The sequence below is a fragment of the Sus scrofa genome, chromosome 2, assembly GCF_054392235.1.
Source record: "Sus scrofa isolate SSC_HxYL_T2T_F1_AM1 chromosome 2, Sscrofa_HxYL_maternal_Yorkshire_Landrace_v2.0, whole genome shotgun sequence".
Lineage (NCBI taxonomy): Eukaryota > Metazoa > Chordata > Mammalia > Artiodactyla > Suidae > Sus > Sus scrofa.
Genome location: NC_139384.1, coordinates 74,479,463 through 74,505,085, shown reverse-complemented (window position 1 = coordinate 74,505,085; position 25,623 = coordinate 74,479,463). Strand labels below are relative to the sequence as shown.

The following is a 25,623-nucleotide window of genomic DNA, read 5'->3' as shown; positions in this document are numbered from 1 at the left end:
GCTGCATCTGTGACCTACACCACAGCTCATGGCAACACCAGATCCTTAACCCACTAAGCCATGCCAGGGATCAAAGCTGTAACCTCATGGTTCCTAGTCATACTCATTTCCACTGCATCATGATGAGAACTCCAGAAAACAGATTATTTCATACATCGAACAACTCTACAAGCAATGGACTCATTTTAATACCCATTTTATGGATGAAAAAAATGAGACCTAAGGATATGAACTAATTTGTCCATTGTCACACAGCTAGCAAGCTAGCAAGCTGAGCCTCCTGGGAACATATGTTCCCAGTTGTATATATGCATAAGCATCAATGCTCAATACTGAGAAAATGCCTGAAGGGAAGTTGGTGGGAGATGAACTTGGAAGGTCCGCTTGGAGTGATATTTGGAAGGAATCTGCATATACTGAGAAAAAGAGAAGTTTGGACTTTATACTATCTGCCTTACAAAGCACTTTGAAGCTTTAAGACAAGAAAGTGACAACCTCCCCCACAAAATTATTTATGCGTTTTAGAGATCATTGTTTTTTGTGGAGAGAGTCTTGAGAAAAAAATAGAGTCTGGAAAATTTTTAAATATTTTTCTATTCCTAAAACCCAGGGATGAAACCTCTATGGGTGAGAATCATACAAGTCAGAGTATGAATATCACTAGCCATTGACTGAAGTAATTATTCCCCTATTTGGATCTCTTTCATTTTAATAAATTAATGGTTTAATTTTTTTATTCTTTAATTTATTTTATTTTTTTCCCACTGTACAACATGGGGATCAAGTTACTCTTACATGTATACATTTTCCCCACCCTTTGTTCTGTTAAAATATGAGTATCTAGACATAGTTCTCAATGCTACTCAGTAGGATCTCCTTGTAAATCTAAGTTGTATCTGATAACCCCAAGCTCCCGATCCCTCCCACACCCTCCCTCTCCTGTCGGACAGCCACAAGTCTATTCTCCAAGTCTATGATTTTCTTTTCTGTGGAGATGTTCATTTGTGCTGGATATTAGATTCCAGTTATAAGTGATATCATATGGTATTTGTCTTTGTCTTTCTGACTTATTTCACTCAGTATGAGAGTCTCTAATTCCATCCATGTTGCTGCAAATGGCATTATGTCATTCTTTTTTATGGCTGAGTAGTATTCCACATCCAGTCCTAGTCCTCTCCCTGGAACTCACCTCCAGAGTCTGAGTCTCAGGGCCCAGCCTCTGCCTGAGTGTCAGGCCATGGTGTATGGGGCAGTGGTCCAGGGGATCTGCGGAGCTCTCACTCTGCTCTGCCCTCCTCAGTCCAGCTATTGCATTTTCTTGGCAACTTTGAGGTCTCTCCATCTCAGCTGACCTCCCAGTCAGTTAGATGGCTTGCCATGGTGTATGTTCTTTTCTCTCTCACAGCTCCCTCTCAGGAGTGCTAGTCCTGTCCTGATTCTCTCTCTATCTCTCTTTCTCTCCCCTCCCCCTCTCCCTCTCTCTCTCTCTCTCTCTCTCTCTCTCTCTCTTCTTTTGTTCTACCCAGTTACATGGAAGGTTTCTTGCCCTTTTGATGTTTAAGTTATTCTGCCAGTGTTCAGTAGATGTGCTGTGTGATACATTCTACATGTAGATGTGTTTTTGATGTGTTTATGGGAGAAAGTGAGCACAATATCTTACACCTCCACAATCTTGATCCTTCTCCCCTACATATCCTTCTTGATATATTTATATGTATGATTCATTTTGTTGTACACTGTACACATGAAACTACTACAACACTGTGAGACAACCATACTCCAATAAAACAAAGTAAAATTTAAAAAATAACTAAGCTGTGGGGTGAAAGAATGAACTTTTAGGAGTTCCGGTTGTGGCTCAGTGGTTAACAAATCCAACTAGGAACCTTGAGGTTGTGGGCTTGATCCCTGCCCTTGCTCAGTGGGTTAAAGATCTGGCATTGCCATGAGTTGTGGTATAGGTCACAGATGGTTGCTGTGGCTGTGGTGTGGGCTGGCAACTACACCTCCAATTAGACCCCTAGCCTAGGAACCTCCATATGTCATGGGTGGTTTCTATTGCCCTAGAAAAGACAATAAAATAAAATAAAATAAAATAAAATAAAATAAAATAAAATAAAATAAAATAAAATAAAATAAAATAAAATAAGCTGTGGGGTAGAAGAATGAATTTTTAGGAGTTCCCTATTGGCTCATTGGGTTATGGATCCGGTGTTTTCACAGTTGTGGCCTGAGTTTGATCCCTGGCCTTGGAACTTCCTCATGTTATGCAGCCAAAGAAACAAAAAAATGCAATGCAGCCCTACTGTACAGCACAGGGAAATATGTCCATCCTATTGGGTTGGAACTTAGTAAAGACAGTATGAAAAAATGTGCATATAAAAAAAGAAATTGACTTATAAAAAATTTAGTGACGGTAAATAAATAAACCAAATTATATGGAACCAAAAGATCTAAATATATATCTTATAATTAACAAATATTTTATAATGTAGGGTTAAATGAAAACCTCTAATTTGTGATATAAATATAAAAATCTTAATTGTTTAGACAAAATTACATGAATCCAAAGAGTATAGTGCTCAAGGTTTCATATTAAAAGACTCAATTATTTTCTTTTTTGAAAGGGTAATAATTTTCTGGAAATACCAGGGCTCTGTCTCCACCATAAGTCAATTCTTTGAGAATCCAATTGTCCTAATCAAGATAGATTCCTCACTTTTAGACCTTTGAGAAAAGTTGGAATCATGGTTGGGATAAGGTGATAGAGGTTAGACCTCTAGAAAGCAGACAGGTTCATGGATTCACCTAACTTCTAACCTGGTCTCTTGGGAACAGAGAATCATTAGGAGAAATTTCTGTCTAGACAAGTGTACTGAGGGAAATCATGTGCTTGAGGTTGGAGTAACAAGAAGGAAATGTCCCTAATGAGCAGACCTGAGGATCCATAAATACCTCCTCTGCTGCAGTCTTTCAGCTTCTACAGCCTTGAGGTGAAGGAAACATGCTTTCTGTTTTTGGAGTCCTGCATCTGTCTGAGACTAACACTTCACTCCTTCTATCTTGTCTCAGAACACAGCTTCAGACTCCATCATCAACCAACTGTAAGTAATTCAGAATTCCACAGATCTTCCTTTCAGAGTACCCATCCAGGTGAACCTAGGGACAGAATAGCTAATTCAGGTAAGATTCAGAAAGAATGGACGCTAAGGTCATCTGAGATCCTAATGAGCCTAGCTTCGAGCCAAGAGTTGGACATGTTTGTTGTTAGTTGATTAATTTATAAGTACTTTGTTAATAGGCAAAAAAGAGAAATGCCTGTTGAATTTTCCAATACAAAGATAATTGTTGACAATTAAGTGATGTTAGTGGAAGTCCAGTTAGGTAAAACTGAGGACAGAACTGAAACCATAAAATGGTTCCAATAAAATCAGAATATATTAGAGGAGTTTTGTAGTTAGAGAGTAGGAAAATTGAGTAATAGGTTTAGAGGCAAGTACATGGAAGTGAGGGCATTTAAAAAATTAATATAGTGTTAGCTAAGAATGTTTTGTATTTGTTAGCAAGATACAGACTCATGGATACTTCCTTACAAGCACAGTCGTGAGCCAGGTATATCATAATATCTTCTCTCACATTAGGTATTCACATTTAAAATAAATTTAATTGAGTAGGTCAAAGGGGAATACTAAAGAATTATTTCATTACTGGTGAGGCTGCATATGCTTTGGGGTTTGTTATCATTTTCCTCTGTTGCTAATTGACCATACAATTTCTTTGCACAGCTTATGTATTGGGTTCTGAGTTTCTATTGTATTTGATTACAAGCTTTCAACCAGAGAGTGTAGGTTTTCCCACCAGTCTCACTCTGTTGCATTTAATTATTTCACATCTGTATAGATGTATTGGGGATGATGTTTGAGAGGTTAAATTTTTTGTGTGGCCAAATCTATCTTTCAGTTAAATTGTGTCCTCTATTTGTTTTTAAACATAGAAAGTTTTCTTGCATCCTGAATGGTAATAATCTCTTTTCATGTCTATTTCACTTACCATTTCATTTTGATTCCACTACACTTAAGTGATGTTAGTGGAAGTCCAGTTAGGTAAAACTGAGGACAGAACTGAAACCATAAAATGGTTTAACCTAGTTTTATTTTGTGCCATCCTATTTATGAATTCCCATTTCCATTTAATTTTTTCTATATAAGTGTACACATATATGAAACCACAAATGTGAACCAAGCAGTGGGTTTCCTGCTCATTTAGATCTTATATTATAATGGAGAAGGCAGGGTTCAAAGAAATAAATACATGTATGGCATAATGTCCTCCAGGGTAATTCATCTGAGGAAAGGGGCTAGATAATTGTGACAAATGCAGGACATTATAGAGTAGATATGGGGAGGACTTCGCATGATGTATGAGAAAGAGAACCTGGACCAGTGTCAAAAGGATACCTACTATTGCATTTAGAATAGATAAGCAATGAGGTCCTACTGTACAGCACAGGGAACTATATCAAGCCTCTTGGGATAGATCATAATTGAAGATAATATGAGAAAAAATGTATATACACGTATGACTTGGCCACTATGCTGTACAGCAGAAATTGACTCAATACTGTAAATCACTTCTACCCTAATAAAAAATAAATTTAACAAAAAGGACACCTACAGGATGTGTCCAAAAAAGAGATAAAAAAAAAAAATTAAAGCCCAAGCATAACAAAGGAAAGAATTCTACAAAGAAAAATGAGAGAAAGGCCAAACTCACCCATCATTGGACCACTAAAATTCGTGTGGCAAAATAAACATGAATAGTTACAGGAATAACAATTGGATCATGGCCCTGAGGTTGATAACATGATGTGTGTTCTCCACATCTATTTTAGCATTTCCCTGCCTCTGTTCTGCTTCATCATCTACTATCAGCAATTTTGTGAGATTGCATTCTTTCAAGTTCATGCAATATATATTTATTTAGGAGTTCCCGTCATGGCGCAGTGGTTAACGAACCCGACTAGGAACCATGAGGTTGCGGGTTCGGTCCCTGCCCTTGCTCAGTGGGTTAACAATCTGGCGTTGCCATGAGCTGTGGTGTAGGTTGCAGACGCGGCTCGGATCCCGCGTTGCTGTGGCTCTGGCGTAGGCTGGCGGCTACAGCTCCGAATGGACCCCTAGCCTGGGAACCTCCATATGCCGCAGGAGCGGCCCAAAGAAATAGCAAAAAGACAAAAAATAAATAAATAAATAAAATATATTTATTTAGCTACAGTTCCCAACTAAGTCTGCTGGTGCTGGGTGTAGGGGGAAGGTGGTGAGTGTATACAACATCGTTATACATCTCAAGGCACTCACAGTCTAGTAGGGAAAAGAAGACATGGAATTTTTTTTTTTTTCCCACTGTACAGCAAGGGGGTCGGGTTATCCTTACATGTATACATTGCAATTACAGTTTTTCCCCCACACTTTCTTCTGTTGCAACATGAGTATCTAGACATAGTTCTCAATGCTATTCAGCAGGATCTCCTTGTAAATCTATTCTAAATTGTGTCTGATAAGCCCAAGCTCCCAATCCCTCCCACTCCCTCCCCCTCCCATCAGGCAAATACCATATGATATCACTTATAACTGGAATCTAATATCCAGCACAAATTAACATCTCCTCAGAAAAGAAAATCATGGACTTGGAGAAGAGACTTGTGGAAGACATGGAATTAATGTGGCATCCCTTGTGGTGCAGCAGGTTAGGGGTCCAGCATTGTCACTTCAGCAGCTCAGGTTGCTGCCACAGCTGAAGTTCCACCCATGGCCCTGGAACTTCCACATGCCATAAGCACATCTAAAAAAAAAGCCATATTGACTATATCCAATCTCTTGGAATAGACCATGATGGAAAATAATATATGAAAAGGAATGTATGTTGGTGTCACTTTGCCAGACAGCAGAAATTGGTACATCACTGTGAATCAACTATATCTTAATTAAAAAATAATTAAGTCATATTGATAGCCCATACAACAAAATTAAGTGTATGTTGAAGTTTTCTTTCCCTGTGGAAATGTTAAAGGGGGGGACCATCCTTGGGAAGTTCCCTAGTGGTCTACTGGTTAGGACACAGCATGTTCACCATTGTGGCCAGGATGCAATCCCTGCTCTGGGAACTGAGATCTCACATCAAGCCACCGCATGCCATAGCAAAAATAAAAATAAAAATAAATCATGAAAGAGAGGCCTACAGGCAGTTGGGAAGATGGAGAAGGGGTGAAAAATTCCAAATGGCACAGTAGGTGAGACTCCAAGCAGAGAGATGGAGGTGTATGATGATAATGCTGTACACCTGAAACTAACACAACATTGTAAGTCAACCATATGCCAATAAAATTAAAAGTAATTAATTTAATGCAAAAAATAAAAATAAATTTGGAGTTCCCGTCGTGGCGCAGTGGTTAACGAATCCGACTAGGAACCATGAGGTTGCGGGTTCGGTCCCTGCCCTTGCTCAGTGGGTTAACAATCTGGCGTTGCCGTGAGCTGTGGTGTAGGTTGCAGACGTGGCTCGGATCCCGCGTTGCTGTGGCTCTGGCGTAGGCCGGTGGCTACAGCTCCGATTCAACCCCTAGCCTGGGAACCTCCATATGCCGCGGAAGCGGCCCAAGAAATAGCAACAACAACAACAACAACAAAAAAGACAAAAAGACAAAAAAAAAAAAGACAAAAAAATAAAAATAAAAATAAATTTAATAAAAGCCTTTCACCATGTCATCTTTTAAAACCCACCCTTTGGAATTCCTGTCATGAATCAGCAGTTAATGAACCCAACGAGCATCCATGCGGACAGGGTTTGATCCCTGGCCTTGCTCAGTGGGTTAAGGATCCAGCGCTGCTATGAGCTGTGATGTAGGTCTCAGACGAGGCTCAGATTCTTCATTGCTGCGGTCCTAGCATAGCCTGGTGCTACAGCTCCGATTGGACCCCTAGCTTGGGAACCTCCATATGCCACGGGTGCAGCCCTAAAAAGACAATAAAAAATATATAAATAAAACCTACCCACCCTTTGATGTATCTTGTGTATTTTTTTTCTGAAGTGTGTTTTTATTAACTTTGCTCATTTTTTCTAGTGGGATGTTCAATCAGTAAGATGTCTTTGGATAAATTTTGTTTGCTGCCTTCTTAGGTATGTTGGGCATCGAGAACATATGACTGGGGTTGATTTGGTGTCAGAACCAAGGAAGCTTTCTCCTCATCACAATTTTCAGGACCATCTGAGCTTATTAAATCATTTTTCCTGTTCATATTTATTTATTTCTTGTATCTATGTTTTTGTGATGATTTCCCAGGTGTCTAAATACACATAGGACCCAAAATATTCATAGCGGAATTGAAGGCCATAGTTATATGTCCATCAACACATTAACAACTAGAATTTGGGTATAATTTTTTTTTGAAAAGGAAAAAAATCTATTTTTAATAGAATGCCATTTTGATTCAAGTATAGTTGATTTACAGTGTTGTGCCAGTTTCTACTGTACAGCAAAGTGACCTAGTCACATATATATAGACATTCTTTTTCTCATATTATCTTCCATCATGTCTACCCCAAGAGATTAGATATAATTCCCTGTGATGTACAATAGGACCTCACTGCCTATCCCATTCTAATGTAATAGTTTGCATCTGCAGATCCCAAACCCCCCATGCATCCCATTTCCTTCCCCCTCACCCTTGGCAATCACAAGTCTGTTCTTCATTTCTGTGAGTCTGTTTCTGTTTTGTAGATAAGTTCATCTGTGCCATATTTTAGATTCCACATAAGTGATATCATACAGATTTGTCTTTGTCTTTCTAACTTACTTCACTTAGTATATATAAGGGTATGGTTAGATAATCTGATGTTGACAGCTTGTCTTGTCTCATTCTTTTCCTAAATGTTGTGGTTGGATGTGAGTAGATCCTGGTGCTCACCTGGCCCGAGAGACCACAGTGCTGAGTGTGTGTGTGTGTGTGTGTGTGTGTGTGTGTGTGTGTGTTTGTGTATGTGTAGTAGGGCATGATAATCCTTAGAAATAAGAATACCTGAGGAGTTCCCATCATGGCACAGTGGTTAACGAATCTAAGAACCATGAGGTTGCGGGTTCGATCCCTGCCCTTGCTCAGTGGGTTAAGGATCTGGCGTTTCCGTGAGCTGTGAGCTGACTCGGCTCAGATCCTGTGTTGCTGTGGCTCTTGTGTAGGCCAGTGGATACAGCTCCGATTTGACCCCTAGCCTGGGAACCACCATATGCCGCGTGAACGGCCCAAGAAATGGCAAAAAAAAAGACAAAAAAAAAAAAGAAAAAAAAGAATACCTGAGCTTCTATACTCCAAAACATTCCCCAAGAAATTCATATGATAGAATGTTAACAGAATATGAAAACAAAATTAGATCCATTTCCATGCTCAGCTTTCCTTGGAAACAAAATCAGTAAAGTGCAAGGAACAACATGTGAATTGGAGAATCCCTGTACCATGACGTTCAGCAGAGGCAGGAAGGCCATTTCATTCCATAGCATTCTCTGGCCCCATTTTTCATCACCCTCTCTGTTTCTCATACCCCTGGACACATTGACTTTCTTTTGAGCATTGAATATCGGTAACAAGTGGCTTCTTCAGGGTCCTTGTCCTGTCCTTTCCTCCTGTTAGACACATCTTTCCTTAACCTTCCAACCTCTATTCCTTAAGGTTTCTGTTCAAATGTTACCTTGTTCTCCAGCCCACCTACACACTCAATGAAGAGTAATACCCCATCCACTGTCTCCATTATACACTCTCTTTTTCTTCATTTTACTTGTCAGCATTTGACATGTCATGCTATGATTTTGAATTTGCTAATATTATTTTCCATCATTGAACCATAGCGACTTTTCTCTCTCATCACACTATACTCCTTGCCTTCAAGATGATAAGTATGCAATTTATAGGTCCCAAGATCTTGGAAGAAATTCTCACGAAAAGTACAAAATACTTGACCTCTTGGGGGAAAGGCTGAGAGATGAGCAGGTATTTGTAATCAGAGATGGCACAGAGAAAGCCCTGAGGGGGACAAATTTCATGCCAAAATTATAGGCATTGATTACATGACTGCAAAATGTAAATTGTAGTATTTCACTATGCCAGTGACAGCCATTTTTGTAAAAATTAGTCATATTATTTTTTGTTTACTTCCAGGTCATTTCCTCTACCACATGGAACCAGGGAATGACACCCAAATTTCAGAATTTCTTCTTCTGGGAATATCAAATGAACCAGAACTGCAGCCCCTTATATTTGGGATTTTCCTCTCCATGTACCTGATCACTGTGTTTGGGAACCTGCTCATTTTCCTGGCCATTATCTCAAACCCTCATCTCCGCACACCTATGTACTTCTTCCTCTCCAACCTGTCCTTTGTCGACATCTGTTTCATCTCTACCACCATCCCAAAGATGTTATGGAACATCCATATGCAGAGCAAAGGTATAACATATGCAGGCTGCATCAGCCAAATATACTTTTTACTACTCTTTGCAGGGTTGGATGACTTTCTCCTGACCGTGATGGCCTATGATCGCTTTGTGGCCATCTGCCGCCCCCTGCACTACACAGTCATCATGAACCCCTGGCTCTGTGGTTTGCTAGTTCTGGTGTCCTGGATAATGAGTGCCCTGAACTCCTTGATACAAACCTTAATGATATTGTGGTTGCCCTTCTGTAGAGTCTTGGAAATCCCTCATTTTTTCTGTGAACTCAACCAGGTGGTCCGAGGTGCCTGTTGTGACACCTTCCTTAATGACATAATGGTGTTCATTGCAGCTGGGCTGCTGAGTGGTGGTCCATTCATTGGAATACTTTCCTCATATTCTAAGATAGTTTCTTCAATACGAGGAATCTCATCAACTCAGGGAAAGTATAAAGCATTTTCTACCTGTGTCTCTCACCTTTCAGTTGTTGCCTTATTTTATGGTACAGTCCTAGGAGTGTATCTTAACCCTGCTGATGCCCACAGCTCATACAACAGCATAACCACCTCGGTGATGTACACTGTGGTCACACCCCTGCTGAACCCTTTCATTTATAGTCTGCGGAACAAAGACATAAAGGGGGCTCTTAGACGATTCATTGGACTATAAATGAAGCAATTATCCTGGGACAAAGAAATGCTCATGATTGCTGGGCTCAAATAAATGGATCCAGAAATTGCTAGTCTTTGATCAGATTGTGAATGTAGAATTTGGTCTTTCTATTATTTCCTGAAAATTCCATTCCTTTGAATTCAACTTCTCTCTACCCATAAGTAACAAAATTTACTAAGTTTTCTTCTCTATCAGAGCAGAAAACTATATAAATACAGTATAATATATAATATATTTGTGTGTGTATATATATATATATATATCCAATTTTTTTTATTTGTCCATTTTCCTGCTTTCACACATTTTCCCCCAAACTTATATTAGAAATATGTTCAAAATCCCATTTATTTCTTAGGTCCATGTATTTTTTTAATAATAATAATATCTGCTCAATGACAGATATTCCAAGTTTTTTCTTTTGTTTTACTAAAATAATGGTCATAAGTTGTCTTACTCATATGGAATAAATTACACTTGGAAATTTCTCTGTATAATTTAAGTAATTCACTGTATTAGGTTTTTTTCCTAATATATAGATAGTTCTATGTCCATACTTTCACAAATGTTTTCCAAATCTGGTATAAGTAATATTTGTCAATTTCATTTTTTCCATAGGACAACATGTCTTTCTTAAGAATAATTTCTTCTCAAAAGACATATATTATCCCAAGTTTTTTTTCTTTTGATACCAAAAGAAGAGTCATTAGTTGCATTACTCATATGATAACTACATTGACAACCCAAGAAATTCATAAAATTTTATAATAGAGGAACATCTGATACCAGAGTCATCCACATTTTTCTATCATTTATTTATATATTAGTACCTCAACTGCTCTTCCTGTTAACATAGACTTTAAGAATAATATGTGTAATATGTAGTAATTAAATTTAGTCTCCTCATTATGATACCATTCTCTTATTCAGCTGTGTCTACAATCCCTTCCATAATGACTGGAAAAGTTTTCATCAAGAACACATATCCCTGTGAGGTCCACCCAGGAAAATATCTTTTCCATTAAATAATAGTTGATTTACAATGTTACTTCATTTTCCGCTGTACAGCAAAGTAACTATATATATATATATATATATATATATGTATATATATATGTATATATATATACACATATATTCTTTTTTTTCCTACTATCTTCCATCATATTCTAACCTAAGAGGTTGAACATATTCTATGTGCTATACATTAAGACCCCATTGCTTATCCATTCTAAATGTTTGCATCTACAAACCCCAAATTCTCTGTCCATCCTGCTCCCTCACACTTATCCCCTTGGCAGCTACAAGTCTGCTTTCCATATCCATGATCTGTTTCTCTTTTGTAGATAAAGGAAAATAAACTTGAAAAAATAATTTGACTTAATGTGGTTATTTGAGTGTTATGCTGAAATAATATTACCCAATAATATCAATTCTATGCTCTCATGGTAGCTAACCCACACTTGACCTTTAGAGAGTCTTTAAGACTGTACCTGAAAATTGCCTGATGGATGTTGGCACTGCCTTCCTCCCATAATCTTCCCCCAGGCAAGCTCTTCCTCACATCTCTCTCTCTTACTGAATGCACCTGATTTACCCTAAATATAAGAATAGTTGATTGCTCTGTGACCTCAGCTTTCTGACAGGTTCAAGAAAATATATAACTTTATCTTCCTTTTTCCTATTAGGGTTCAAGAGAAGTGCTTTCCATATTTCTCTATTCCAGGCCAAAAAAAAAAAAAAAAAACCCTAAATACGCAACTGTCTCTAAAGTTATTTGGAAAGAGTGATGGAGAGAAAGAGATAGAGAGAGAGGAGAGAGAGAAAGATAAGGGGAGGGAGGAAGAAAGGGAGAGAATGAGAATGAATGGGAATTTCTCAAATGTCTAATAGAAGATACAATACAAATAACCCATCAGAATTCCAAAGAAATTCTACTTGGGGCAGAAACAAATACACAAGAACTTCCTACTTCTGTTGACATCAAATCTTTATGCATTCCATGCTATAGACTTGCAAAAAAAGAATATTAGAATTGGAGGAATACAGAAGCTTTACTAGGATTCCTGAATAGATGATTGAAACATGGTAAAAGAACTTGAAATAATCTAAAAATTATTCCCAAGCCTATATGCAGCCAGTGTGAGGGGGTCAGATTTTAGGTCTCTGCGTAAAAAAAAGCACAAATGAAACTTTCCACAGAAAAGAAAATCATGGACTCGGAGAATAGACTTGTGGTTGCCTGGGAGATGAGGAGAGGGAGGGAGTGGGATGGATTGGGAGCTTGGGGTTAATGGATGCAAACTATTGCTTTTGGAATGGATTAACAATGAGATCCTGCTGTGTAGCACTGGGAACTATGTCTAGTCACTTATGATGGAGAAAGAGAATGTGAGAAAAAAGTATGTATACATGTATGTTTAACTGGGACCCCATGCTGTACAGTGGGGGAAAAAATTGTGTCAGGGTAATAACAATAAAAAAATAAAAAATTAAAATTAAAAAAACAAAAGCATAGAATGGTGGCCCCTCAAGCATTCTCCCTGCAGGGGACCCTGGGAGGAAATCAAGGGCACAACTCCCTGACTCCTAGGACCAGATAATCCTGGACTAACTTCTTATCATAAGAGATTCTCGAGGGTCCTTATGAGCTAGGTAAATGTGGAACTCAGACACAGTCATAATAGCTACTATGGATTGAGCATCCGATCTGTGCAAGGTAATTTCCTATGAGCTCTGCAATATTATCACTTCTCACACCAACTTCTTAGGAGGAATTTTTCCCATGTGTAGAAAAAGGAATGAATGCCAAAGTGTTTTATTTCCTGACAAGTGGGAAATAAGGAGAACATGTAAACTTATGTCAGCAGAAGCAGAATGACTGAGTCCAACATTTGACTACCTTATATCAGACAGGCGGTAAGCAGGAAGATGTTTAATGGAAGAGACTTAACAATACCTATACTCGATTCTAACACTGGACCACAGTCTTGATTCTCAAAGAACAGGACCTGTAATACCAACTAAAACTGGGAGTCTGTTACAAAATGCAAAATCTCTGGGCCAAAATACTCCTGCAAGAACAGAGTCCATACTTAAATAAGATCTCCTAATGTTTCATGTACAGATTCACGTTGTAAGAAATGATTGTTTAGAATAGTGTTTCTCAACCTCATCACTATTGACATTGTGCTGTAGAATTCCTTGTGTGGGGGTTGTCCTGTGCTTTGTAGGTTTTTTTAATTAAAGTATAATTGATTTAGAGTGTTGTTCCAATTTCTTCTGTACAACAATGGACCCAGCCACACACACATTCTTTTTCTCATACCATCTTCCACTATTTTCTATCCCAAGATATTGGATACCTGGGCTGTACAGTAGGACTTCATTGCTTATCCATTCTAAATGTAATAGTTAGAATCTGCCAATTCCAAACTGTGCTTTGTAGTTTGCTGACCTGCATCCTTGGACTCAACCCACTACATCCAGTAGCACTTCCCTGGGTTGGGCAAAAAAAAAATTTCTCTATATATTGCCAAGTGTCCTCTGGAGGCACAGTTATCTCTGAATGAAAACTACTGGCCTAGATCATAAGACCTAGAAGTATCTTATGTCCTAATCAAAGTGTATCCCTTAACAGTTCATAACTTTGAGCCCATCACATGCCCTCGGGAACCACAAGTTTGCAAATTTAGAATGAGGCTTATAATTGTACAGACCTTACAGGATGGACTTTTGCAAAAACAATGAATGAGTCAGTACATATAATTTTCTAAGCTCAGCCCATGGTGCATTATAATTACCAAGTGTTTTTGATAAATAAAGGACTGAATGCCAACTTTTCACTTGCACTACAAGTATGAAAGTCAGATAATCAGTGAGGTCCTACTATACAGCACAGGGAACTATAGTCAGTCTCGGGATAGAATATGGTAGATGTGTATGTATGTGTGACTAGGTCACTTTGCTGTGCAGTAGAAACTGATGCAACATTGTAAATCAACTATAATTTAATTTTTTTAAAAATTTTTAAACTCCTGATTGATCTGTTAATAACTTTATAAAGCCAAAGATTACTTTATCCATGGTTTTACAGCAAAGAAACACATCCCTATCCCTTATTGAGGAAGAAATAATGACCTTCTGGAGATATTAAGAGCCACGTTCTCCAATTACAAGTCGATTCTTTAAAGACCTAGGGGAACTAGTCAAGACAGGTTATCCAGCCTTAGCTTGGAGAAAACTTTGACCCACACTGGGAAAAGTTTCAATGTTAGACCTCTCTCTGGAAGCCAGGAGAGATCATGGGGTAGTAATAAAAATTGGATACACTTGACTTCTAACCTGATCTCTTGGGAACAGCAAATCAGTACAGAAATTTCCCATTCTGTCCAGACAATCTCCCATGAGGACATGTGCTCAGGGTTGCAGTAACTGTGGAAAATGTGTTAATGAGCAGGTATAATGAGCAGATACCATGAATACACAGAGCTGCAAATATCTCCATTGCTCCCATGTCTGAGCATGTCCAACCTTGAGCTGGAGAAGGCATGGTTTCTGCATTTGGATTCCTAAGTCTGGCTCAGGGATCCAGTATCTCTCCTTCCTACTCTTCTGTCGGGAGACAAGTGCTTTAGTCTCTACTATTAACCATCTAGGGAGGAATTTGGACTTGCACACAGAGAACTTCTTCTCAGGCTTCCCATCAAGGTGAGTACAAGAGCCCAACTGACACTGCAGGAAAATGTCAGAGAGAACAAAACCCAAGAATACATACCTGAGCACACGCAAAAACTTAAACAGCTGGCCCAGAGCAGAGAGATCTCTATGTTTGTTTGCTTGATTAACTAATTTATAAAGCAATTTATTTAATATGTTAAAAGAAGTGTCTATCATATTCAGCCATACAAGGAATATTTTTGACAGTTAAATATGGGAATGAAAATCTAGTTGGATGAGACTCCAGAAGAAGCAGAATGCACAGGGGTGTCAGTAAAATTGGAACATTTCCAAGGGGATTTGCTCCTTAGGGAGGGAGGAAAATAGATTTTTAGATGAGAAGGGATTTTCAGAAATGAGGATATCTTATTTATTTTTTAGATTTTTAAGATGATGAGGTATATTTGAGTATATTCTGTATTATTACCAAGATATAGATCACTACTTCCCTTTGCAACCACAGTGCTTAAGACACGCATTTTACAGAATCTTCGCTTATACTGAGTATACACTCTAAAAATCGCATTTAATGCACCAACAAGCAGAAGATAAAGAGCTTTAGTTTGCAATTATTTCATTACATATATATATATATATATGTGTGTGTGTGTGTGTGTGTGTATATTTACTTTTTCTACTGCAAATTGTCTATGCATGTTCTTTGCTTTATATACTGGTGGTGTCTGAGTGTTTTTATTCTTTGAGGGATTTTTTTTAGTACACATTCTTTTTAAATTTATTTGATCTCTAACTCTGAGACAAAAGGCTAGGAACTGCACTCCAACACATGGAAGAAGGGGAGAATGATAGGTGTCTTTAACATCTTGACAAGTCTTCTATGCTGAAAAGAGATACGTGTAGCTTCACTTTCCCCACTCTTCCCCTCCCCCACGTAGGTGTGACAGGCACCATTTCTGTGGCACCATTTCACCAAAACTGCTCTAAGCTGCATCCACTTCCCCTACCCTGGATTCTGTATCCATATTTTCTTTTTATTCCTGTTTTTTTTTTATATATATTGCACTCTTTCAAAGAATTTCAATTTTTAAAACAAGTTTACTATTTGTCTTTTAAATAGTGTATGTAGGTGTAATGTATTTGTTGGGTTGTGAGAGTTTATAAATTTTGAATATTCAAATCTACCAGTCATATTTTATCCTCCCTCCCATTGCTAAAAGCAAAACTAGAAAGTTCTGCATCTGTAATAGTAATAAACTCCCATTTATATGCATCTGTAATAGTAATAAACTACCTTTTATATGCATTATCATCATATTTCATGTTTTATTCTTTCTGCCACCATTTGCTTTTTGTGAGGAGATCGGTTTTTTCGGGATTTTTTCCCTTTTTTTTTTTTTTTTTTTTTTTTTTTTTTTAGTGCTGCACTTGTGGCATATGGAGGTTCCCAGGCTAGGGGTCCAATCAGAGCTGTAGCCGCTAGTCTACCAGGGCCACAGCAATGTGGGATCCGAGCCACATCTCTGACCTACACCACAACTCACTGCAACACCGGATCCTTAACCCACTGAGTGAAGCCAGGGATCGAAACCGCAACCTCATGGTTCCTAGTCGGATTCGTTAACCACTGAGCCACTACAGGAACTCCAGGAGATCTATTTTTAAAACAGCAATTATTTCCAGAGACCTTGTGGAACACATGCTTTTGCATTTAATTAAAAATTGCTTACTTCTTTTTCATAAGCATGTGTGAATCTATATATGGTTTTAAAGGTTGAAATTTTATTTTAGACACCAATTCCTTCACTATTTGTTTGAATAATTTTTCCTATTTTTTAGGCTTTGTCCATTTTATTGTTATTTAAAACCTGTGTTAATCTATTGTTATTATAAATTTTTTCTTTCAAAATTTATCGTATTATTTTGCTCTATTTTGTTTAATAAAGTTGCTTTGAATCCAGTATATGTTAATTTCCCTTGCTATTCATTTTATTTTATAAATTTTATTTTCTAAAAAAAAATTATTTCCTTATAAATGCTAACTGTTTTGAAACCACGAGAGTGAACAAAGCAGATAGGTCCCTGCACATCTAGATCTCAATTTTTTTTTTTTAATTTCAGTGAAAATGTTTTTTGTTTTTTTTGTTGTTTTTTTTTTTTTTATTTTCCCACTGTACAGCAAGGGGGTCAGGTTATCCTTACATGTATACATTACAATTACATTTTTCCCCCACCCTTTCTTCTGTTGCAACATGAGTATTTAGACAAAGTTCTCAATGCTATTCAGCAGGATCTCCTTGAAAATCTATTCTAAGTTGTGTCTGATAAGCCCAAGCTCCCGATCCCTCCCACTCCCTCCCCCTCCCATCAGGCAGCCAACCCAAATGTCCATCACATTTTTTATTATTTTTTTTTCTCTTTTTGCCATTTCTTGGGCTGCTCCCGCAGCATATGGAGGTTCCCAGGCTAGGGGTCTAATTGGAGCTGTAGCTGCCAGCCTACGCCAGAGCCACAGCAACAAGGGATCCAAGCTGCATCTGCAACCTACTCCACAGCTCATGGCAATGCCGGATCGTTAACCCACTGAGCAAGGGCAGGGATTGAATCCCCAACCTCATGGTTTCTAGTCGAATTCGTTAACCACTGCACCATGACGGGAACTCCTGGGTCTCACATTTTAATGGAGAAAGACGACTAAGATAAGATAAATGCATATATGACAAAATATCCTCAGGTATAAATCAAGTAAAGGAAAGGGTAGGATTTTATGGCATATGTAGCTCATTATAGAGCATATTTTGTGGAGGCCCTTGCCTGTGGGACAAATTCAAACACAGAAGTAGAGCACGCCCAATGGGTTTGTCAAAAAAGGCACAAGTGGGAGTTCCCATTGTGGCTTAGAGGGAACTACCCATGACTAGCATCCATGACAATGTGGGTTTGATCCCTGGCCTCATGCAGTGGGTTCAGGATTGCAACAAGCTGCAGCATAGGTCTCAGATAGAGCTCGGACCCCATGTTTTCTATTGCTGTGGTAGAGGCTGGAAGTTGTAGCTCCAATTCAACCCCTAGCCCTGGAATTTCCACATGCTGCATGTGTGGCCCCCAAAAGAAAAAAAAGCAAAAATGAACCTATCTACAAAACAGAAACAGATGCACAGATGTAGAAAACAGACTTGTGGTTGCCAAGGGGGAGGAGGAGGAAGTGAGATGGATGGGGAGTTGGGGTTGGTAGATGCAAACTACTACATTTAGAATGGATAAGAAATGAGGTCCTACTGTATAGCACATGGAACTATATCCAGTTTCTTGGAATAAAACATGATGGAAGTTTTTATGAGAAAGGGAATGTGTATGTATGGACGACTGTGTCACTATGCTGTACAGCAGAAACTGGCCCAATACTGTAAATCAACTATGCTTTAAAACAAAATTTTAAGAAGAAAAAAAAAAAAAAAAGATCAAAACCTAAAGCCCAAGAATAAGACAAAAGATGCTGCATGAGGAAAGTACTACAAGGGCGGCCTCACCCTCTAATGAATCATATTTTAAAAGTGTGGCCAAATAGGGAAAAAATGGAATTAAAATCTGATCAGGGCCTGATGTGGAGATGATCATGAGGTAAAGGGAGAAAAGAAAATGCAGTCAGAGTGTGGTCCCTTGAGTTTGAGCTCACGTCAGCACCCATGCTGCTGCCTGTGCTCTCTGTAACCAGACTCTTCTGTTGCATCCTTTGTTTATATTGCTTCTCCCTCAGCAGGACTAGCCTTAATTTAAAATATTTCCTGGAGTTCCCGTCGTGGCGCAGTGGTTAACAAATCCGACTAGGAACCATGAGGTTGAGGGTTCAATCCCTGCCCTTGCTCAGTGGGTTAGCGATCCGGCATTGCCGTGAGCTGTGGTGTAGGTTGCAGATGTGGTTCAGATCCCACGTTGCTGTGGCTCTGGCATAAGCTGGCAGCTACAGCTCCGATTAGACCCCTAGCCTGGGAACCTCCATATGCCACAGAAGCGGCCCAAGAAATGGCAAAAAGACCCAAAAAAATTTGAAAAAAAAATTATTCCTGAGGGAGTTCCCGCCTTGGGCTCAGAGGAAACGAATATGACTATTACCCATGAGGATGTGGGTTTCATTCCTGGCCTTGCTCAGTGGGTTAAGGATCCAGCTTTGCCATGAGCTGTGGTGTAGACACAGCAACAGCTTGGATCCCACATTGCTGTGGCTGTAGTGTAGGCCTCAGCTACAGCTCCAATTCGACCCCTAGCTGGGAACTTCCATATGCTGCAGGTGCAGCCCTGAAAAACAAAAATAAGTAAAATAAAATGCAGTCATCCCTGAATTTACTTCAGGCAATATGTCCCACAGAAAACATGCCTTTTACATGTGATCCAGTGAGTGTTCCCAGGCAAGTAAAAATACATATGTATCAGAGTTCCTGCTGTGGGGCAGTGAGTTAATTATCTGGTTTGTCTTTGTGATGTTGCTGGTTTGATCCCTGGCCTGGCACAGTGGCTTAAAGATCCAGGATTGCAGCAGATCACAGATGTGGCTCTGATCTGATCCCTGGCCCAGGAACTTCCATGCCACAGGTGTGGCAGAAAAGGCAATATATATATATGAATATGCATGTGTGTGTGCGTGCACACGCACACACACACACACACACACACACACACACACTTTAACCAAGAGAACCAAAAGACCTTTCTATGTATGATGCACCCTGATAGCTATTTTGTGTTTAATTTGTTCTATTCTATTTTATTCTTCCAAACCATAATCTTCCCTCCTAACAGGTCTGATCTCAGAGCATGGAACAACTTTCCTCCATCATATCTTCTATACCTCTGTTAATATTTCTCGGCTTCTTTTTTTAACCTCATCATTGGCAATTTTGTGAAGATATATTCTTTCACTTCTTTATGCAATAATCATTTGTTCAGCTACTGTTCCCAACTAAATGAAGTTTGCGGGGGGGGGGGACTGGAGAGTGTTTATAACATTGATTCATGCCTCAAGGTACTCACAGTCTAGCATAAAATAAAAGATATGGAGTTAAATAAAAATTATGCAGTGAAAACCCTATATCAAAATTATTGCAAGAGAAAGTGTCCTTTTTCTGTGGGAATGTATAAAAAGATTTCATGGAGGAAATGATCCAGGCAGCCTGAAAAAGGAGATGAAGTTTTGAAGATAGGAAGGAAAAATTCTAAATAAACCAGTGGTTGACTCTCCAAGCAGAGAGAAACAGGTGTATATAGGCTCTGGGTCTTAGGCCTGTGGCATCAAGTGAAGCTGTGCCTCATGTTCAATATTTTTTGTTCTTTCTTTTTTAAATTAATTTTATTTTTATTAAGCTATAGCTGATTTACAATATTATGACAACTTTTGCTGTGCAGCAAAAATTGTACATATATATTATTTTTCTCATACTATCTTATATAGAGTCATATATATATATATATATATATATATATATATATATATATATTCTTTTTCTCATACTATCTTCCATCATGTTCTATCCCAGCAGATTGGGTACAGTTCCCTGTGCTATATAGTAGAGTCTCATTGCTTATCCAATCTAAATGTGATAGTTTGCATTCACCAGTCCCAAACTCAAGTTCAATATTTATAAGATTCCTATGGGTGAGGACTGCATGAGTGTAAAGTTGGCAGTTCAGTCAGGCAAGCCTAGGATTTGAAACTATGGAAACTGGGGTTCATTCTCCAATAAAGAGTGTTTGGAAGAGAGTTAAGTTGGAGAGTTGGACACTTAGCTTTGTAACATGGAAATATTTGTCTGGGTTAATGTGAATATTGGCTAGAGGGATGTCAGTTATCATAGGTGGGAAAGATGACAAGAAACTGAAATCAGACTGTAGAAATGGGGACCAAGAGATGGGAAAGCAATGGAGACATTTGAGAGAGAGAAGAGAAAAACAGTCAAATCTCATTGCCAGAAGTAACCATTCATTTACTAACAGGAAGGAACTATGCTAAGCTTTATATAGATATGTGTTGATTAAATTGGTCAACTGCCTTTGGATGGGTACCAATATCCCGACTATTCAAGTAAGGATGAACCATTTAAAATGGTTCTGGTGGCTCTCCACATTCAAACATCAAATACATGAAGATGCAAAATTCAAATCTAGAGCTTCGAGCTACAAAGGATTTGAATTTGATGTCATTTAGAAAAGTCTCTTACCAATTCATTTCTTAAAATCCTCTAGGTTTGTTGTGTATTTGCCATTATAAATTGTGAGTTTATTCCCTTCGTTCATTTTTCTAGTGTGGTGTACATCTGGTCATATATCTGATAATGTAAATATATCATTCCTTTCTCTTTTGGATAAAATGTTTTTTGCTGCTTTGCTATTCCGGGCATCAGGGGGAATAACAGGGGTTGGAAAGCTGCCAGCACCAAGGAAGCTTTATCCTCATCACAAACTCTAGAGATCACCTGAGTTTATTTGATCATTTTTCCCCCAAATATCCCTTTTCCTGTTTGTTTTTTAAACTGAATTTTTTTTTTTTTTTTTTTTTTTTTTTTTTTTTTTGCTATTTCTTTGGGCCGCTCCTGCAGCATATGGAGGTTCCCAGGCTAGGGGATGAATCGGAGCTGTAGCTGCCAGCCTACGCCAGAGCCACAGCAATGCGGGATCCGAGCCGCGTCTGCAACCTACACCACAGCTCACGGCAATGCCGGATCGTTAACCCACTGAGCAAGGGCAGGGACCGAACCCGCAACCTCATGGTTCCTAGTCGGATTCATTAACCACTGCGCCACGACGGGAACTCCTAATCTGAATTTTTGTTTCTTTAAATACTTTATACAAAATATTCATATTAAGATAGAGCCCCTCTGACCTGTGTGATGTGATAACTCATTGAAGGTTTAATTTGCATTTCTCTAACAAAAAGCTATGTTTAACATATTTTCAAATGTCTACTGACCATTCATATGCCTATTTAGACCTTCTGCTCATGTTTGATTGAGCTGTTTTATTTTGTTGTTTTTGAGTTGTATGCGTCTTTTGTATATTTTGGAAAGAACATGATGGAAGATAATATGAGAAAAAGAATGTACGTATGTGTATGACTGAGTCACCTTGATGTACAGCACAAATTGACACAACATTGTAAATCAACTATATCTTAATTTTAAAATTAAAAATTAAAAAATAGATGGAGCCACATGTTTACATTTTGAGAGGAGACAACCGGAATATAGGCACTATTTCTACTGTTTCTGGGAAAGATAGTCTACCGTTAACATCTTGCCTTATATCGCTGTTTTCCTAATTACCGTGGCTAAGGGTGAAAATAGCCTGGTAGTAGCACCATCCAGGAGGCTACAGTGTGTGCGTGTGTGCGTGCGTGTGTGTGTGTGTGTGTGTGTGTGTGTGTGTGTGTGTGTGTTTGTGTGTGTGTGTGTTGTGGGTCATGGACACTTAATGCAGGGAAAGGATACCTAAGTCCATATTCTCCAATATGAGACCCTTAAAATACAGGTGCTATAATAGCAACCAAGATATAAAAACATGGAGGTGGCACATTTTGAATCATGGGATTTTGTGGACACAAACTAATAAAGTGCAAGTAATGATATGTGAACTAAGGACTCCCTGTGACTTGAAGTTTCAGCTTTGTCAGAGAGGCCACCTTGTTCCTCCAAATTCTCTGACACCATCTTTCATCATTATCCCTCTTGTACTTTCCCCTGGGACACAATGACTTACTTTTGAGCCTTGATTTTCTGAAACAGGTGCCTTTTCAGAGCCGTTTCCCTGGCCATTCCCTCTGATCAGCACACACTTCCCCCAGATAGACTCATGTGTCCTGTCCTCTCTTCCATGTGGTCTTTGTTCAAATGTTTCCGGTCTACCTAATGATTCAGAAGAAAAAAAAAAAGTTAACTCTCTTCTTATACTCAATTTATTTATTTCACAGCACCTGCCTCCATCTGATAATTTGTATGATTTATTTCTCCTTATAATCTCTCTCCATCATAGAATTACAGCACCCTCTACCCTGCAATTTACATTTCCTAAATGTATGACAGAATTCCTCATCAAAAATGTAAAATGCATGACTACTTAGACAAAAAGCTGAATGCAGGATAGGAATTCCTATTCAGAAATGGCACAGGGGATCGCTTAAAGAGGAAAATGTCACACAAACTTTAAAGATATTTGTTTTTCAAATGCAAAATATAAATAGTAGAATTTTATGTTTGCAATAAAAATTCTTGAGAAATTTAGTTATACTATTTTTTTCTCCTGGTAGTCACTTCCAATACATGGAACTAAGGAATGACACACGAATTTCAGTATTCCTTCTTCTAGGATTATCAAAAGAACCAGAACTGCAGGCCCTCATACTTGGGCTTTTCTTCTCCATGTACCTGATCACTGTATTTGGAAATCTGCTCCTCATCCTGGCTGTTATCTCAGACTCCCATCTCCACACACCCATGTACTTCTTCCTCTCCAACCTGTCCTTTACAGACATCTGTTTCACCTCCACCACCATCCCAAAGATGCTGATGAATATAAAGACAAAGATCAATGTTATAACCTATGAAGGCTGTATCTCCCAGATATACTTTTTCCTACTTTTTGCTTCACTGGAAAATTTTCTTCTTGCTGTGATGGCCTATGACCGCTTTGTGGCTATCTGCTACCCCCTACACTACACAGTCATCATGAAACCCTGGCTCTGTGGAATTCTGGTTCTGGTGTCCTGGATGATAAGTGCCCTGAATTCCTTGTTACAAAGCCTAATGGTGTTGTGGCTATCCTTCTGTACAAAAGTGGAAATCCCCCACTTTTTCTGTGAAATCAATCAGGTGGTACAACTTGCTTGTTCTGACACATTTCTTAATGACATAACGATGTATTTTGCAGCTGGGATGTTGGGTGGTGCTTCCCTTAGTGGGATTCTTTACTCATATTCTAAAATAGTTTCCACCATACGAGAAATCACATCAGTGCAGGGGAAGTATAAGGCATTTTCCACCTGTGCATCTCACCTCTCAGTTGTTTCATTATTTTATTGTACAGTCTTAGGAGTGTACTTTAGCTCTGCTGGTACCCACAGTTCAAACTCAAGTGCCATTGCCTCAGTGATGTACACTGTGGTCACACCCATGCTGAACCCCTTCATCTACAGTCTAAGGAACAAAGACATAAAGACGGCTCTGAAAAGAATCATTGGGATCACTGTCACATGAAGGCTAATTGTCCTAGGACTGAAGAAGTGCCCATGATTTTAGGGCTCAAAATTCAGAGCTAGGAATTGCTATTCTCTGATTAGATTGTTGAAATGTTGCAGAAACCGCAAAAACTGTGGCATTTGAAGGAGCAAAACGGCACTTGAAGATATGAAAAAGCAAGGTTTATTCAGCACCGGTGCAGGCTAAGAGGAATCACCTTCAGAGTCTGAGCACCAGGTCTTCATTCTCAGCAACTTTTACACATTACAAGGTCTTGATTTCCCCATGTAAGCATCCGGGACCTCCCCCCTTCCTGGAGCAGACATTGTTCCTCCCTAAAATATTGAGCAAGCAAGATTACAGAAGCGGAACTGATAAGTAATGCTGGGAACACATCTAGCTGGGCTGCTGGCTTGGGCATAGGGTACATAGTTGCTACATTATTACAATAAGTGTGGTATGAGGCAAGCATAGCTGAAAAGGCTTGCAGCTGCCTTTTTGGCCGGGGGGGGGGGGGGGGGGGGGGGGGGGGGGGAAGAGGAAGAAGAAAGAGAAGAAGAAGAAGAAGGGGGGGGAGAAGAAGAAGAAGGGGGGGGTTGTTGTTCCTTAGTTAAAACTCTTATTTCAGAAGTAGAACTCGCTCCTTCTATTTTTTTTTTTTGAAATTTCCATTTATTTGAACTAAACTCCTCTACACAATTTAAATCACTCATAAAGCTTCTGCTTTGTCTGGTATATAAACAGATTCCACTTTGTCCATATTCGTACATTCATATTCATACATACATTCACACATTCACAAAGTTTTTCCCAAGCTCGGATCAGAAATGTTTGGTAGTTCCTGTTGCAGCTCAGCAGGTTAAGAACTTGACTAGTATCCATGAGGATGTGGGTTTGATTCCTGGCCTAATTCAGTGGATTAAGGATCCTATGTTGCCACAAGCTGCAGGCATAGGTCACAGATCAGGCTTGGATCCCACATTGCTGTGGCATAGGCCAGAAGCTGCAGCTCCATTTAGAGCCCTAGCCTGGGAAATTTCATATGCTACAGGTGTGCTGTAAAAAGAAAAAGAAGAGGAGTTCCCTTCGTGGCACAGTGGTTAACAAATCTGACTAGGAACCATGAGGTTGTGGGTTTGATCCCTGCCCTTGCTCAGTGGGTTAACGATCCGGTGTTGCTGTGAGCTGCTTGCGGTGTAGGTTGCAGACGCAGCTCAGATCCCATGTTGCTGTGGCTATGGCGTAGGCCGGTGGCTACAGGTCTGAGACCCCTAGCCTGGGAATCTCCATATGCCACGGGAGCGGCCCAAGAAATAGCAAAAAGACAAAAAAGAAAAAGAAAAAAAAAGAAAAATATATATATATTTGAAAAATTGCATATCTTATATAGGTCAACTTGAATTTCCTAAAAATAATTTTGTTCTCAAATGACAAGTATCATGCCATGTAGTTTTCCCCTAATTTTCCTGGAGGAACAATCATGAGGTACAATAATTGCATGGCCAAAAATCTATACTTGTCAACTACGATCATTTATGTGATTTCATTGTAAAGGAAATTATGAAGTTCAAATTTTAC

General features: G+C 38.9%; 2 protein-coding genes across 2 annotated transcripts; both read left to right on the top strand.

Moving 5' to 3' along the window:
• The first annotated feature begins 9,223 nt into the window (after positions 1 to 9,223).
• Positions 9,224 to 10,147, top strand: LOC100518239 (olfactory receptor 7A17-like). The gene has a single exon (XM_013987450.3). It carries the CDS (start codon positions 9,224 to 9,226, stop codon positions 10,145 to 10,147), a length of 924 nt encoding a protein of 307 aa, XP_013842904.3.
• A 12,983-nt stretch (positions 10,148 to 23,130) lies between these two features.
• Positions 23,131 to 24,063, top strand: LOC100518060 (olfactory receptor 7A17-like). Its single transcript, XM_003123381.1, has one exon. The coding sequence runs from the start codon at positions 23,131 to 23,133 to the stop codon at positions 24,061 to 24,063; it is 933 nt and encodes a 310-aa protein (XP_003123429.1).
• Positions 24,064 to 25,623: the final 1,560 nt, after the last annotated feature.

Coding starts and splice junctions, on each gene's coding strand:
- LOC100518239 (XM_013987450.3), top strand. CDS start 9,224: ATGGAACCAGGGAATGACACCCAAATTTCAGAATTTCTTCTTCTGGGA.
- LOC100518060 (XM_003123381.1), top strand. CDS start 23,131: ATGGAACTAAGGAATGACACACGAATTTCAGTATTCCTTCTTCTAGGA.